This window comes from Melopsittacus undulatus, chromosome 4 (genome assembly GCF_012275295.1).
Source record: "Melopsittacus undulatus isolate bMelUnd1 chromosome 4, bMelUnd1.mat.Z, whole genome shotgun sequence".
Taxonomy (NCBI): domain Eukaryota; kingdom Metazoa; phylum Chordata; class Aves; order Psittaciformes; family Psittaculidae; genus Melopsittacus; species Melopsittacus undulatus.
Genome location: NC_047530.1, coordinates 84786927 through 84804355, shown reverse-complemented (window position 1 = coordinate 84804355; position 17429 = coordinate 84786927). Strand labels below are relative to the sequence as shown.

Sequence of the window (17429 nt, the reverse complement as noted above, 5' to 3'; positions counted from 1 at the left end):
TATGACAAGTTTATACCCTGCTTTCCCTCCCTTTCCCCACCTTCTCACTAACACTTGCATCTATAGTTTCAGGTTAGGTTCTGTCCGGGGCAGAACAAAAAGCATACAGAAGTGACAGAATGCTTCCAACATGTATTTTCATTTGGCTTGCATTGCTGATTTAGGATTCCAGTACAGCTTGCTTTCCTTCCACCCCTTATTCAGAATCATCCTGTACAACTTCTGGCAGTACACCTAGCCAGGCTGTCCAACCGGTCTTATCTGCCCTCCCTGCCCAGACTGGTTCATCTCTGAAGATGAAGGATGCTGCACTAAGCCCAGAGGGTTCCCTGCAGCCTCCCTTGCATTCAGACTGTAAATCACAGCAGTTCCCTCCCCACAAAGGTTTCCTGCTCTGTTCATATCATCTACAGATTCATGTTGTTCTTTTGAACTCTTGGAGTGATTGCTGTGCTGGTTTAGGCAACACTTCAAATCACTTCAGAAAGGGCTCTTCATGAACAGCATTGTTCAGAGCTCACCACCAGCAGCACAATTAGCTAATTTACCAGGCAGAACACAGAGCCCTGCTTATCAGCAAGGCAATAAGCACAACCTTTAGATGTGACTCACACCAAAAGCTTACCTGGCTGTTTGGATCTCCAAGTAAGTTACATATATGTGGCACTATCTTACTCAGTGTTAAACTCTGAGCTCCAGATCTGGGAATAAAGAACAAGAGAGCACTGGTGTGAATCACATACCAGGCTTGCGTACATAATACAGGTTTGCAGGAGGTTCTGACTTACGCATTGAGTGTTGCAATAAGGCAGAGACAAATCCCTTCTCTTGTCCGGAAATTCTTGTGTTTGAATCCTCCTAGCATCCTGTCCCACACATACTGTGAAAGACAGAAAATGAGGTGAGACAGGAAAGAAAGGAGGCAGGGAAGACACAGATTCTTTCTTCCAGCAGATATATACCATAACACCTCTACAGCTTAAATGTAAGCTTTACACCCATCCAAGCAGAACAGGACAAGAAGTTGGAAGACAGTTTTAGATCTGTCATTCTTTGTTCTGTGCTGACTTCACAGTAATTCCCCACTAGTTAAAACAGTACTTTTAGTTACTGAAAGCAAGTACCTTCGAAAGACCCAGAACTACTACTCTGACATCCACTCATCTCATCCCTGGGAAATCCACTGACACTCCCATGTGTATCCTGACATGCAACAGCATTCCCAAGAGAAGCAGATATAACAAGGTATAGGGAGCTGAAGCCACTTCAGACAAAACCAAAGGAGGAAACCCTCTGACAGAAAAGTTCTCCTTTTTAAGCAGCCAGTCACTCACTCACACTGCAAAGGGCTATCAAGCATACCTGAGGGTTAGCAGCTTGTTCCATGATTTTCAGCAGCAAGGTCTGATCCTGCTCCCTCACTGAGTCTTTAGAGTCTCCCAGCCTATCAAGTAAACTTGGCAGCACTAAGGAAAGAAAATGCAAACATCCAAATCCCTCCAATGAAAACTCACAGTGGCACAGCCCCTCTGCTCTCTCCCCAGCTGGATGGAGAGACCAGCCCTCCCACCCTTTTCCAGAGCCTGAAACCACCAAGAGCCTCCCAATTACTCTTCTGGAGAAAAAGCCACTTCTGTATACAGCACCCAGAGCAGATCCCAAAGAGCAATGGTGACATCCTCCCTCCGCACACACACACAGAGCCCTTACCTGTTCCAATTTGGGCCTTGAAGCGATCTTGCAAGCGGGATACTAATGCAGAAATTATGTCAATCCCCAGGAGAACCACCTGCAAGCACAGGACAGATGGTGTTATAGCATACAGCCCTTTGTCCCTGGCTGAGCCAACACACCCAAGAGACGGGAGTGATGGCACATGCTCCCCTGGGGGAAGGACCCCTTGCCATCCATGCCACCAGCACTGCTCAGATACCAGCGTTGTACAGGTACATACAACTCCTCTTTTCACGGCTTCTGACAGACAAACCAAGTGGCTTGCAAACAGAAAAGTCCCAAAATCATTGTTTCCTGTGACATCTACTAGCCAAAATTCACCGCCAAGAACTTGATAAAGCCAACAACTGTAATTGCCACTCAGTGCTAAATTCATACATATGTGCAACACACACATACAATATGCATAGCAATCTCAATATTTGCTGTAGTCAACATTTCTAGCTAATTGTAATTATTGTACTTATTGTAATGATAATTAGAAAATGATGTGCACTAACAGCTGGTTAATTACTGACTTGCAGAAATTAAACCTAACACTTTCATGACCCAGCTGAAGTCAAGGCACCTTGTGTGATAAAAGCTTCAGGACAGCTTGCAGATCAGAAAACTCACTCTGATTAGCACGATTCAAGAACTACAAAGAAAACAAATACATTGCATACTGAATGTACTGTGTCACCTGTATACTAAATACTTGGCAAGACCCTGAGACTGCGATAGTCCTGGTATGAGACATCTCTCCATACGCCTTTAGAGCGAAGCACAGAGGTAATTCACAGCAATGCAACGGACGGCCAGGCTCCTGCGGCAGTGCTACCGGGGCTGCACAGCGCAGCCCCGCTACCTACGCATCCTGTACCAGCCATTCACACGCCCGGCCGTGCCATGCAGCCGGCAGGGGGCGCGCTTCGCCTCAGCCCGGCATGGCTGGCCAGCCCCTTATGCAAATATCACCAAGGCGCGCAGAGCACTCTGGGTAGCGCCCCACAGCCGACTGAACGGCTCTCTCCGGGGCTGAAGGCGGGTCGGCAGCGCCGCTCTCCATGCTGCAATGAGCGGAGCGCGGACCCGGGCCGGGCGGCGGGGGCAGGGGGTATGGCGGCACACTGCCCCTCGCCCGGACCTGGGGCGCTGTCAGCTTTCCCCTGCAGCGAGGCGCGCGGTTGGTCCCGCCTAACCGTCCTTATCTGGGGGTTGCGTGGCTGCCCGAGGAGCGCATGGCGAGGGCAGCACTGCTAACGCCTTGAGCAACACACCAGCGCCCGCCGCGTGCGGGGCGCAATTTTTGGAACCTCGCACCGCGGCGTGTGCCCGGCGCGTTCACTACAACTGCTTCTTCCATGGCTCCCGTGGTAGCGAGCTGCGGCCGGCCCTGACACGGGCTGCTCTGCCTCAGCTGCGCTCCACCAACCCGGCAGGGCCCGGCTGCAGACGGCGGTACTGCCGCTGCTTTGCTTCTCTTCCTTCCCTCCCCCGCTTGTCTCGACCAGAAACAGTACCCGAGTTTAACCCCCCCGCTGGACGTGCGTGGCTGCTGCACCCCGTGCATCTGTAACCCAAGAGATTCACTCCAAATGCATCAAGGGTGCTCTGAACAGTGCAGCAGAAACAGCCGCCTCCAGTCCACTGAAAAGAAACTTCTCAAACACGAGCCCCCAACATACCCCTTCACCCTCAACACACAGCTCCCACAGTTTTCTCCCATCACAGAGACCGAGCCTTCAATCATGTGATTTTTCTTCCTTTTTTTGTAATTCAGCATCATTAGCGGAGTGCTATCAAGATCTAGAACCTATCTGCATATGCCAGAAGAGAGTTTTCCTCATGCTGTTATAAGCCATGTCACATTTCCACATTCACCTTGCAAAACCAGATTTAATCTGCCCTTATCAAATGCTCATCAGCTGCCTAAAACCCAGTGTCACTGCCCACTCAGCTCCTCCTGGCTACGGTATGGCAGCACAGCCCAGGCAACGGAATGCCTCTCATCAGCGGAGAGATGCTTTTAAGGAAGCCACTGGGACTCAGAATGCCAGTCATCACTCACGGCTGTCAGATCAGAGTCCCACCACCGCAGCACCCTCACAAAGACCTAAGTCTGCTGCTTGCTATTCTGGACATGTGCTCTGGGGATAAATCTGATCCCTGGAGAAGGGTATCTCTTCTCCAAACTGCCTGCAAGCCAGAGAGAGCAAGGGGAACTCATCAGTGAAACACGAAGGAAACACAAGCACAGTGTAAACATAGCCAGCTATCCCTGCAGAATCAGACAGGGAGCATGAGCTAAGCCTCCCAAGACTTTTGGCTGTTGTGCTCATAGAAATTGAGAGCTAATTAGCACAATGATTATAGTCTGCTTGGACAGCTACTGAGGAAGCAACCACTGGGGTTGACCAGGTATATTTCCTATCATAACGGATTCATTATCAACCCCAATGTGTCTCCTGCCTCTAACTGCTAGAAGCTGAAAACCAGTCTGGATTGACAGATCCAACAGATCCATTAGATAACAGAAAACCCAGGGCCTAACTGGCAATTGAATTCCAGCCCTTGCTGCATTGGATTGACTGCACTGCAGAGCCCACTTCAGTTCACCACTGAGGCAGTTCCTCAAGCTCTGCCTGAACTACCACACACCAGTGATGGGGAGGAACCTCAGGAGAAGGGATGCAGTCACACAGGGCCAGAGCAGTGATGGGCCCTGTGAGCAGCTGCCCACTGCTGTGATCTCACAGCACAGCCCTCCCCAGGAAGCCAGCCACAGGCACTGCTCCACACTAAGACACAGGAAGGGCAGCTCTGCATCCAAAATCTCAGGCAATACTGCAGTGCCAATGACTATGGAGCTATTCCAAGCCTTTACATCAGCACAGGTCTTGCTTCATGCTCCAGGCAAGGCAGGACTCAACTCACCAGTATTTCTAGTAGCACAGAGGCCTCCAGCCCTCACCTGAGAAAATATCAGATTAGCAGTTGCTGCTTTTAGCCCCCCACTTTATACAGGCTCAAGAAATTGAGACCTCGGTCCTCCCAAACCCACTGCAGAAAAACAGTATGAGGGTCCCAGGTCTGCAGCTCTGCTGCTTAGCTTATTATTGAGGTCTCCCAAGACAGCTAATAAAGCAGTCTGTGTCATCCACATTCAGCTCAATTGGCATCTGCTACTACTTTGTAATGTCTCAGAGTACTTTCTGTATTGTCAGCAAGACCACCTCTGACCTCCCTCCAACTACCAGGTCTCAAAGTACCATTACTCACAGTAAAGAAGACTGTTACTTCCCAAGATGCAACATAACCTTTCCCAACATAAAAAATAATTCAAAGGTCATCAAAAACTTATTTCAAAGAACTCAAAGCATCCATCCTTTATAATACCTGGGTGGTGTTGAAAGGCCTGCAGGCAGCACCACATATCAGAGAGCAGATAGCCTACCATCATCTGCTCTAACAGTAAATGCTCACCCAGCACAGCAGACAAACACATCCAACATAGTGTAAAACAAGAGACACCTAAATGCACTCCCATAGAAGGGTGAGAAGACAGCTGCAGGATCTCACATCAGTTGATCCAGTATAAAGCGCCCAGAGTGAACCACAGCCTCAGGCTCCCTGGACAGCCTCCACCAGCATGGATGGCTCCAGCCTGTAATGGGGAAGAGGTGACTGCACTCTCTGCACCATGCCACATGAGGCAGAGATGTGGTAGTTGCTGCACCTATATCCTACATCTCTTGCAGGGAATCAGCGATGGGCTGAGCAGCACATTCCTGGCTGCTGGTTTCCACACCTGGCAGCTGGGACCTGAAGGGGAATGCTAGAAATATAGTTTTACTCCAGTTTGCTTATGTGCTCATTTTCCTCATGTCCAACACTGGCAACACACAGCTTGGCTATTTCACTTTGGAGTCTGTCAGGTGTTTCTTGGAGGAAGGGGAAGAGGTGGATGACAGGCTTCTCATTCGTAATGAGAAAAAATAAGACAATCCAACCAGGTTTTTTTGAACACTTGTTTAGATAGTCTTTGGGATTCATAAGCAAAGATATGGAGAAACACTTGCATACTTTAAATAACTTACTGTATTTGTGAAAAAGAAGAACACATCAGATTACGCACAATGAGGCCCAAGGCAAGGATTAATGCCCCACATCACCATCTGCCTGATGACTAGAGCTGATCAGTGAAACAGGGAGCATTTCTAATTCCTCAGGACCTCAAACATTCACCACAACTGGGCACCCGAGACCAAACAAAAGCTGAAGTTAACTGACATTTACAAAATTAGTTTTGAAGTCAGGTGCGTGTTCTGGGTCAGCATAGCTGGCAGAGTATTCCACCTGTATATGAGCATAACCATGCTGGAGGAGTCCCATCTCCTTCTGCCATTGCAGCAATTAACATTTCATGTTCCAAGGCAGGATCACATCCATACTGGCAACATGAGCACATCACCCCAGCCCAACAATCCTGGTATAACTCATATGTGTGTCTGATCTGTACAATGTAATTTGCAAAACCAACACTACTGAACAGGAAGACAGCAACAGTAGCACAACTGGTTTCACTGGCATGGATACAAGCTGTGGACAAAGAACTGAAGGAGGGGAAGGTTTGAAATAGTTATCCCTGTGCTCTTTCGTTAGATCCATGACATACCATACCCTGTCACAGCCACCACCTTAAGAAATCCATAACCAATTTGGAATGCTGGGCTGTTCATTTATCATTCAATACAACAATGCTTCAACCATGCTGCTTGGTTTGGATATATAAGTTTTCCCATGGACCAGTCTCTTAAGAGTAGCTTCCTGGAGGAAAAATGTTCTCTCATCATTTACAGAGACAGATTTCTGTATCTCTTAAATTTAGAAAATTTAACTAATGTGGGAATTTAAATTTCTGAGCAGAACAATCTTAGAGCAACTGTTCTTCTGTTTTAAGATACTGAAGAGACACCAGACATCTGGTTTGGATTTTGAAGAATGGGGAATAGAGCTTCAGAAACCTTTTACAGGGTTTTCCTGTCTTGCTATACAGCTTATCAGAGTTATTCTGCTCAGATCAGGCAATTACACACAGCAGTATCGGATCAAACACAGTATCTATGGCTGAGAACAGTCACAGTGGCTGAGGAACATGTCTTGGCACTCTGTCCTTTCCTGGCAGGAAGGCCAGATCCTGTACACTGGAGAGTATCAGCACCAAGAGGCTCCTTACAGCACAGCAGGCAACTAACTGTTCAGCAAATCAGACTAGCAGCACACTTACACAACTGACAGGATTTAAACCACACAAAAACTTTCATCTCTGTGTCCCTTTTCCTGGCCTCTCCTACCTCATGCTTGAAGACCTTTTCTCCTGGTAGTACATCCAGAGATACCTTGCTCTTTCCTTCCCCACTGTGAATCCATCCCTTTCTGTACACCAGCCCATGACAACAGCCTTCTCTAGAGCCAGCAAAGCCCAGGTTGCTCATGCTGTCTCTGCCATGCCACCATCTCAAAGAAAAATCCAGGGGGGACTGACTGCCCTGTGCACCTCCACCCAAGTTCTCAATTACTGTGGTTTCCCCTCAGTCCTCTGTTCAATCTCATCCTGCAAGTTTATCTTCTCTGCACCTCTGTGCCAATGCCACTCTGTACTGACAGATACAGGTCAGCCAAGTCTCCCCCTGTTCCTTACTATGATGACAGCCAGTACTATTGCAGAGTTGCCATACTACAATCCCAACCATCTGAGCCTTTGGCAAACATCTCACTTGTATAACACAAGTAACACAACTTCCCACAGGTCTTCTGAGGCTAGGAGAAGCATGATAAGCCCATTTCCTTAATCCCCCACACTGCTCCAACATAACAGAGCTCAGAGCACATCTCAGCACTTTTAAACCACTGCTTGTAAATATCAAGAAGCAGCACCTATGAATTAAGGACCACTGTTCACCCAAAACTCCAGGGACTAGCATATTTGATGCCAACTCACCTCCCCTATAATGCTGCAGCATTGTGAGACTGTGACAAAGAACAGTAAAGCCCATGTGACAGCCTGCCAGGCCTTACTGCTGGTCTGATGCAAAAAGCTGAACCAAAACACCAAATGGAAGCACCAGCACTAGTAAAATGAGCCAAACGCCTGGTTATTGAAAGTTCTCCTTCATTTACAGACCTGGGAACAGGTGAGCAAAACTCTATAAACAACACACAGCTGAAATAGAGTGACATAAATCCCAGAAGGACTAAGGTAATATTGAGAGGTATTAAGACAAAGTTGTCAGGAATTATCACTAAAGAGATATATTTTTACAACTACTGTTAGGACACAAAAGTATCTTTCTCCTGATGTGAGAGCTAGAACTGGTAGAATACATGCAAATTCAAATCAGCTAAAGGAAATGCACCATAGAGCAAGAAGCTATCACTTCAAATTCCAGAGAAGAACAAAGGGATGCTTAAAAGAACGTGATCATTCTGAAATGTGGACATCTGCTTCCAGGAGAGCTGGCAAGCACGTCCTAGGGGAAAGAGCTGAAGCAAGTCAGCTCCCAGCCACACTGCTCCCTGCCCTGCATCTCCTCAGTGGAGCTGAAGAAGTAAGTTCCAAACAACAACAAACCCATCCTCTTTTGCAAGGATTCTGTGCTGGTCCTTGAGTGGCTACCTGTAATAATGACAAGACCACTGGGCTCTGTCCAAAGGACACAGAATCAAAAGTTGCAGAGTCACTGTTGTGGAGCACAGGTGGCTTTTCTAGCCTGGGCAAAGTCAAAGCTTGAGACAGCAGAGCAGGTAAATCACTACTGACACAAACTGCAGTCCATGCTCAGTGTCATGGTAACACATCAGGAGATTCTGCAGTTGAAAGTAGAATCCAAATTTAAACTACACTTGCCTGTCACAATTACCCCAAACAGTGCTGAAATCCAGCAGCAGCAAATATGGTTTCACAAAGGTAGTCCCATTTTTGCAGCACCCTACAGGTATGGATATCTACATGGCAGTACTCAATGCTTACTGCCTTCATGTGAAACGACATCACAGCAAAAACACCTGCACTGCCAACTGCTGTTGCCTTTGGTTTCTCACCACAAAGCAGTTAAGTATCTTAGTCACAAACACTGCCACTATTCTGTAGTTTCCATTGCCCCCAGCTGAGCACTTATAGCCAGGTCCTCTGCCAGTAAGGAAAAATGTCTGGAGCTCTGAGCAGCAATGAGATCATGCCTGCATGCATCAGCTGGGGATCAGGCCCACCACAACCTTGAACGAGCTTGTAGCTTTGGTGACAAGCTGCATCCCCCGAGCTCAAGGCAAAATGAAGCATCTTACAATGAGCTTGTAAGATGTGAAACACAAGAAGAGTATGTGAGGGAAAGGAAAAAAGCCATTGCAACATCCTTTATTTTTCATGAGAAAACTGAAAGCCTTTATTATGGCAACTAGGAAGTTGCTACTATAGCAATGTGTCTTATTAACAGACAGATTGGTTTACTTAATGAAAGTGTTTTCTTCCTCCATTAGAGGTAAAAGCCTACTACAGTGCACGAAGAAAGTGAGAAATCACACTCGTAATCTGCCTTAAGGCAGAAACATTAGCTGGAGCACCTCAAAGCTCCTAGCCCAGAAGCACTGACCCTGACTCCATCACTAACAGCTACAGGAATAGAAAGTGCTCAGCACATTTTAAAATTGAAACAGAGGTGTTTCTGAGGGTTTAGACAGCATCTGGAAAAAACAAGGCAAACACAACCTAGCACATAATCACCAACAGTCCTCTTCGCTCCCTTAGGGCTCAAGAGTAGCGAGAACTTTGAGGGTGCTCAAATATCCAGCTACCCACCTTGACCACTAGATCCCACACTTCTGAGCACCTGCACTTCCAGATTACACGATTCAATACAAGCTTTTATCCTACAATCCTGCAAAGGAGTGATGACAGCCTCATGAAGGGGGCTCCAAATAGGTGCAAACACAGCCAAGACTCACCAGCTGCTGGTAATGTGCAAAAAAGCTGGGGATCTCTCAGGGAAGCAGAGCAATCACTGCAGTGAGGAATCAAAGATGAGCTGAGTAGGGCAGAGGGTAGTTACTACATGCTGACATCTCTTGCTAGATGACAGCTAATGAACCTTTTTTATTTCCTTGTTTGGGAAGACAACACATGCAATTAAAGAGTGCAACAGCATTTTCAGCAACCACAGCCTTCACAAAACTCTGGAAACACCCTAAGATCTGAAGCTTTTGCAGCAGCTTCCAGACCTGCACAGTCAAACTGCCTGCTCAGCATCTAACATACACCCCTATACCCACAAAAAGTTTCCAGACAATTCATAACAGCCTAGTAGTACAACAATGAAGAGCTACACTGAGAAAAGAAGAAAGGCTCAAGATGCCTCTGTTAGCTGAAGAAATATAATAGCCCAAATAAATAAAGAGATGGGTGCTAGGTAGAGAAAGGGGTCACAGTTGGCAGGAGGGAATGCTTCCTCCAAAGAGGAATGCATCACTTCAGCAGGAGTCCTGTTCCTACAAAGCTGCTGCTTTAACGCCACTAACATGTTTTCACACAGAAAAGACTAAAAGTTTTATCTCTGACCAACTAGCCACATAGAAATCCTCTAACAATCTCTTAACTTACAGGCAATAGCTCCTACATTCCTGCCTAAATTCCAGCTTCAATAATTACAGAATACCTATTTGGAATTCCCCCTCAGTTTCTTCCTGAAGAGTTCTTTCTTCACTTTCCATTGCTAAGAACTGCTGGAAAGTGCTTCTAGTACTGTAGTCCTCTAACAACCAAGTAAATGACCAACTGATTTTATAGCTCTGAATAGAAAAACCCAAATGTTTTGCTATTCAGAAAGAACAGCACCAAGTACTATGCTGGAGAGTGCAGCTGGAAGAAAAGATGAAAGTCAGACTATGTTTAAACACAAAGTGAAAGAAAGAGGCTTTTGTTCTCACCTGCAACCATAAGACAATAAAAATTTGCAGCCAAAGAAAATCACCTCTCAGGGCAGATAGACACAACTTACAGCATGAGGCTAGCACAGAGCTGGCTGTCCCAGAAGCAAGCACAACAGCTCAGGAACACGAGAATCAAGCAAAGCTGTCTATTAAGCAAACACCAAAACAAAAAAAAAGAAGTATGTTCCTGCAGCATGTGCTGCAGATCTTCATACAAGTTTTAAGTACAACAGGCCCAGCAAGTGCTGTTCAAAATTCAAGGACAGCTCTTCCAGTGCCTAGCATCACAGGAGAAAATTACTTCAAAACTTTGGGTGACGAAACAAAAATTTAAGGTTTCAAATTTCAGAACCAAGCAGGACCCCGATACATGAAGGAAAGAGCTAAATGTGCCACAAAGAAGGTACAAGCCTCTGGGACCAAGCGGCATCATTTCCAAGAATAGAGGATCACTCAGTACATGCTGCCCTTCTCTGCTGGACCTACACCTTCTGCTCCCATCCCCTTAGGGCTAGCGAAGCTGCAGTGACCCATGTGGTATTAGCAAGCACTACCCTTAAGGGAAGTCTTCAGCAGTATATCCTTCACAGGACATATGAGCCTTGGAAAGGAGACTGCATTTCAAACACCTTTCTGACCCATTCAGCAAAGCCTACAGGATGACCCTTAAAGGCACAGGTTAAAATACTTCTCAGTCTTTCCTACACCAATAAGGGATGCACCTGAGCTAGAGGTAAGCCAACAACTACAGCAGCCACAAGATCTAGTACAGCCCAAACATTAAATGTGATGTTTCTCATAACTTACTGTTCAGTACTGTCAAGACAGGTCAGTGAAGACAGAGAGCTGCTGGTTGGTTTAAGCTGTTGAATATCAGTTTCTTCTTCTATCACTCCTCTTAGTTCTCCCAGTTAAATAGTGTTCTTCACTTAGTTCTCTCAGTTAAATAGTGTTCTTCAATGCGTGTCAAACAACTTAAAGAGAAAGCTACCAAAGGTTTACTATGAGTGCTACACCAGCGACTCCACCTGAAACCAGGATCCCAGAAAACAAAGTGCCACTAGAACGCGGAAGGGGCCAGTCCCAGTCTTGACCAGCTCTCCCGAGTGTGCCTTGCAGACAGAACCAGACCTCAGATCAGCAGACAGGCACTGGTGCCCATGTGCAAATTGGTCAGCTGTCACTCTCTGCATGAGCAACTGTGTCATCTTGCAAGGGGACAAGGACATTTGACTGAGAAGTGCCACAACTAGCCGAGGCCTAGCACCCTGCAAACCTCTGTACACAGCTTCTGGCTCAGCAGATCCAACCAGCTCCACGCTCCAACCAGCCTATAGCCCATGAAAGCCTCTCACAACTACAGCTCTCTTACACTCAGCTCTTCACACAGTTCTTGATCAACTCAGGCATCATCTTTAATATAGCACGTAGCTATCTTCCAAGAATTTGATCTGTCTGACCTAGGAAAAAATAATTAACATAAAAAAAGACTCTGTCCCTGCCCATTTAAAAGCTAATGCTAACTTGAGGGTAATGCTTTCCACACACTCCAGAACTAAACCCCACAAGTCACTTAACACACAGGAGATAAGAATTCTTCTTACTAAATAAGTTCCTCTCCTCAACTCTATTTGACCTGTATGTCTGTTCCTTACCCTTTTGGCTGTCATCACTGAGATCTGGAGCAACAGCTGAACATCACTCTAAAAAGCTCTTACAAGACAATAAAACATCTGTTTTCCTCTCTCAGACTGAAAACAGACGCCTTTTTAGTTGTTTCCAACAGATAATTATATGACAGCACAGTGAAGCACAATGCATCTAAAGTAGGGCACACCCTTGGGCCACATTGATGCATGGCATGCAGTCAGACATACAGAAAGGTTTTGCAATCTGAGGCAAGCCACGTACCCACAAGTACCCTGGGTATCCATCCACACGCAAGCAAGGGTAGATTTCTTTCCTTGACATTTAGAGGTTGTGGATGTCTGCAAAACCGCTCTGAAGTAGAACATGACATGCACCAAGCGTTATGCACTTGTGTTGCAGTTCAGCTGTGTATTTATGGCTTTTTTAATGAGCTGCCTGGAAAACCCAGTTCCATACACATAACACTTCACATCACCCTACTTGCCTGATATGCCAGGTCTGAAATGGGTGACTGGCCACCACAGGACAGCTGTTCAACAAGATCTGCCTGGAAAGCATTATACTGGCTATTGTAGTCCTCTTAGAAACACAGTGCGACAAAAACCCTCATGGAATTGGTACCTGTGGAAGCCCAGCCACAGGCAGACCTAGATGAGCAACCTAGCAATAGGTGATTCAAGATCCAGCTTGAGGTACAAGGGTGGGCTGGTACAACTCAGCTCAATTAGTACCTAAGCCATGTCTGTTCCTGTGGCTGAAGAATTCCAGTCTCCAGAGCTGTGAAACTGGTGAGACACTTGACATGGGGGGGGGGGGGGGGAACGGGACGACAAACCAAGAAACCAACAAAACCAATCCAGAAACAGCTCAAGGGAAGAGAAGCGAATCTGTCATCTTGTATGGCTTGAAGAAATCAGCATTTTCTTAAGGAAGAAAACAAGCCATCTGAGCAGCTGACAGCAGAAGTGGAAAGCCAATTGGAAAATTATAGGGACAAACCATATCCAGCACAGCTTCTATTTCCAGCTCTAGAAACACATTTAAGTAAGTTAGGCAAATAGCTCCTATCAATGCTGTAGTGCCACAGCTACACAAAGCAAGCATCCCTCACATTAGAGGATTCCACAAATTCTTGTGGATTAATACAAGAAAGAAATTAATTACGTGTTCAACTAAATTATTAACTCTTGGATTAGTTATCTCAAACAGAACTCTTAAGAAGCTGAAATACATCAGAGGTACAGAAGCTATACATGTAATGCAAGAAGCCACTCTATTCAGCACAAGGTACAAACAGCTGACACCCTGAGAAAGTGCAGCCAGATGAAGCAGGTACCTCCTAGACAGGCTCTACTCAGCTTTTGCAATGTTTTTACTTACATTTTTCTTCCCTTCACAACTCCCATAATTATTTTCAGCACAGAGAGCAAGCTGAATCAAGCGTTTAAATCAACATTTTGACTGTGATTTTAGAACATCAGATGCCTTGGTTTGTAATTCTGCTTTTTTTCAGATGTCTGTTCTCACTGCACACTTGCTAACAAGAACAGCCTCCTAGCTTTCTGCTGAACAGAACATACTATGCATTTATGCAAGCAGTTAATAACACAGCATACTTTTATTGAAAAAAAAAAAAAAAGAATACAGCTTAGTAAAAGATGCCATGCCATGCTTTAGGGTGAGGTAGGGTTTTTTTCATCCCAACATTGCAGAAAATTGTTCCTTCTCCTTAAAAGCAACAGTTTTTTTAAAGAAACAGAAGTAATTTGCCAAGGAAGAAACTCAAGAGACTCATGTGTCCCCTGTTACCACAGGCAGGTTTAAAGGTGGATGTATTATTTTTGTCTCCAAGAGCCTGTAAAGGAGGGAGGCTTGGTGGAGTTTTCTAAAGCTCACATTAAGTGCCAGCTTAAACTGAAATATGCGGCACCCAGAGGCCTCTAAAAATGTGCCCTTCACATCTTTGAAACCTCTTCACTCACACCATCTCATCTTTTTATTCACATAGGTTGGAAATTAAGCAAGCTTTCCTGCTCCTGTAACTTCAAAAGTTGTGTCTTGACTTTAAGGCACCTATTTCAAACTGAAGTGGCCTATTAGTACTAGTTTTTGTCTTAAATAAAGCAACATCTTTTACACAGAAGGGGAACTCCCAGAACCAAAACCTGTTGTGAATTCTTAAACAAGACAAGACAAAAAGCTGGACATGAAAGTGTGCCATCATTAATGTGACATGAAAAGGATGCCAGATTGTTTCCTCCCATCCCATCCAGCCTTACTGCACATTCCACACAAGTTAAATGACACAACAGCTCTTTAAGCTTTAGCATAAGAATAGGGCTTATCAGTAAAACAGGGTTAGAAGGGGTCTCCAAAGGCCAGCTAGTTCAACACCAACCCCACCTGAATGCTCTAAATTAGATCAGATTGGTTACATCTCCACAAAGCATTTTGGTTTATCTGGTTCTTAATATAATAGGCCTTCAGCTGTCATTGATTTCAAACGTTCATTAAATTCCAAAACAGTTCTACACATTCTAGTTTGAAGCAGGCCTGTCAATTCTTTAGTTGATTTAATGAGCTTGCTGGAAGACTGAAACAGCAGAACTGATTTTATATTTTTAATCCTTCTCCAGGTACAGTAATATAAGTCATGCAACAATATATAGCCCACAAAGACTCCAGCTACATGACCTGATCCATGACAATCTTGGACTTCCACAGGGTCTCATGAAGGATCCATGGCACAGATCAGGCAGCAAGATCAGCACAAATTTTAAGTTTCAGTATTAGCAGCTATAGCAGGAACTGGCACACTCTTCTCAGAAAGAAATGGCATTGAGCTTTGATTTCTTTATCTAGGAGGTTTTGTTTAACTTGACATCATCTGATAAAAGTAAAAAGTTCAAAGGCTCACACAGTGATAGGATCGAATTACTATTCCTCTCTCTAGCAGTCTGTGTCAATAACAACTTTGTCTAGGAAAGAGAGACTGCTGCTCATGTCTCCTGTTGTCTGTGGCACACAGACTACTTGAGAAGAATTGGAGATTTAGTTTCACAGATAGTAACCATCAGACTAGAAAACATCATTTAAAGAAAGGAGTTAAGATAAGGTGATGCCCAAGGATAACACCAAGAAACATGGTCCCCTGGTAACACCACCTGTTGTGCAGGTTAGAGATCAAGTGGCTGCTTTTTATTCAGCATGGACTTTGTAAGAACAGACAAGCAGATCAGTTGCTAAATGTTTCATAAAATGAATACCACCAACTGATTAGAAAAGGGATACAGCTATAGTTATATCTCTTCTTGCCCTTCCTCTTTCCTCCTGTAGGTTAATAGCACTTTCCTGCACCCTAGCAGGACATGTAAAATAAACTAGTCTTTTTCAAGAATTTTCATATGTTCATCTGGAACTAGAGAGCATTATTACTATCATAAACCTGTCACACTGAGGTCTAGCAGTGCTGTCTTTAGTTGGAAAGAAGTATTTGGCTGCTTCATATACATCTGCCTGCAGTGTTGGGATTGTGCCAGCATGCAGTCCAGTTACAAGCAAAGTTCAGCCTAAGATCTGTAAATGCAGGGAAAAAAACAAACTGAGCACAGCTATTCATATGCTCACATCACTATTTAAAGAGATTTCTCCTCCCTCCTTCAAAGGACTTGAAATTTTTTGAGAGTACATACACACATTCTGTTCCTTGTCTTCAAATTCATACATCAAGATGCCACAAACTTAAAGCAACATGGAAGCAAAACAAAGATTCTTCATTAACTCTTTAAAGAAAGAAAAAGACAACAAGAGATGTGCAGGCCCTGCACTCTGGTTCTGGTGGGGTTTTGTTTTGTGGGTTTTTTTAACACATCTTGATTTTTAAAATCAACCAGGGTAAGGAATTCAGATTTGCTGCTATGGGCTAGATCCTGACTCACCAGGCCAGCAAAAACCCAGAATGCAAAGCCAGCTGTCACAATCTCTCCAGAAACAGAGCAGACGAATGAGCAGTCACTGCACAATTCTTCCCTTTAGATGATTTAATTCAGACATTTAAGATCACCGAAATTGTATTAGGTAGGGAAAAAATAATTCCAGAAACAGATTTTTAGCTTCTACACTATTTCAATCTACTAGGTAGAGTATATGCTCTTTAAAAAGTTGCCCAATTATTTGCTGACCTTACATATGCTTTGATGGCTTAAGTGACTCATTAAATAATCGAAGATAGCGGGAACCTTATTTTGCAAGACAGATGAATTCAGTTGCATTAATTTTCCACAAAATTCTCCTTGATCACTAGATAATCAGGACTACAAGTCAGGATATGGCTGCACCTACACCTCTCTTTTATCATTTGTCCCCAGGAAGAAACACAAAGTCCCAGGCAAAATACCCATAGAAAGCAATCTTGCTCCCTGCTCCTCAGAACTTAGTCCAAAATCCCTTCTTAGGAAGCTTTGAGAAGGGTTATAGCACTAATCCACACCTGCACTGATTTCATTGTTCCTTCCGCCTGTGTAAAGTGGCACACAGGCAAATGGCACCCTTCCAGGCTACACTGCTTCTGCAAGGAGTTGCAGAACTTTTGTTTCTGGCTTTACAGAGAGAAAACAGTGCCCTCTCAGTTCACCCTGGACACCACAAAACAGACATCCCAAGCCTCTGGTCAGGTTTTCATCCCCCACATGGGAGGTGTGGGTCTGAACCACCTATACCCAGAGCTCCCACAACTTGAGCCAAGAGGTGGGCAAACTGGTCTAAGTATGGGAGGGGTCAAACAGCATCATCAGAAGAGATCTTAATAGAACCCTATGGGATGACCTAGATGACAAACTTGATAGAAAGAAATTGTTACAACATAACCACTAACTCATTTTTGCTACAAATCATGTCCCGCCTAAATAGTCTTTGAGTGAGTTGATTTCACCAGGGTGCCCACGCAGTAAAAGCCTGAAGGTCAGTGCAGTGGCTCCAATACTTGTACCTCCCACTGGAGTCCTATCACAACAGTGTCCCCCACACCTTCAGATTTCTGTGTTTTAGTTAAGTCTAAGGAAAAGCAGGTTTATGTGATAAAG

General features: G+C 44.9%; 1 protein-coding gene and 1 non-coding gene across 8 annotated transcripts in view; one reads left to right on the top strand and one right to left on the bottom strand.

The window, feature by feature from the left end:
* CLASP1 (cytoplasmic linker associated protein 1) overlaps window positions 1–17429 on the bottom strand; it is a 180676-nt gene that overhangs the window by 132681 nt on the left and 30566 nt on the right. For all 7 annotated transcript variants that reach the window (XM_034062675.1, XM_034062670.1, XM_034062671.1 and 4 more), the window contains exons 3-6: window positions 1711–1789; window positions 1363–1466; window positions 789–880; window positions 626–701 (exon numbers count right to left, since the gene is read on the bottom strand). In XM_034062675.1, coding sequence (XP_033918566.1) covers window positions 626–701; window positions 789–880; window positions 1363–1466; window positions 1711–1789 — 351 coding nt within the window. The remainder of the gene's footprint in view (window positions 1–625; window positions 702–788; window positions 881–1362; window positions 1467–1710; window positions 1790–17429) is intronic.
* LOC115947306 (U4atac minor spliceosomal RNA) lies at window positions 2914–3030 on the top strand. The gene has a single exon (XR_004081252.1). It is a non-coding gene; the product is annotated as a U4atac minor spliceosomal RNA (small nuclear RNA).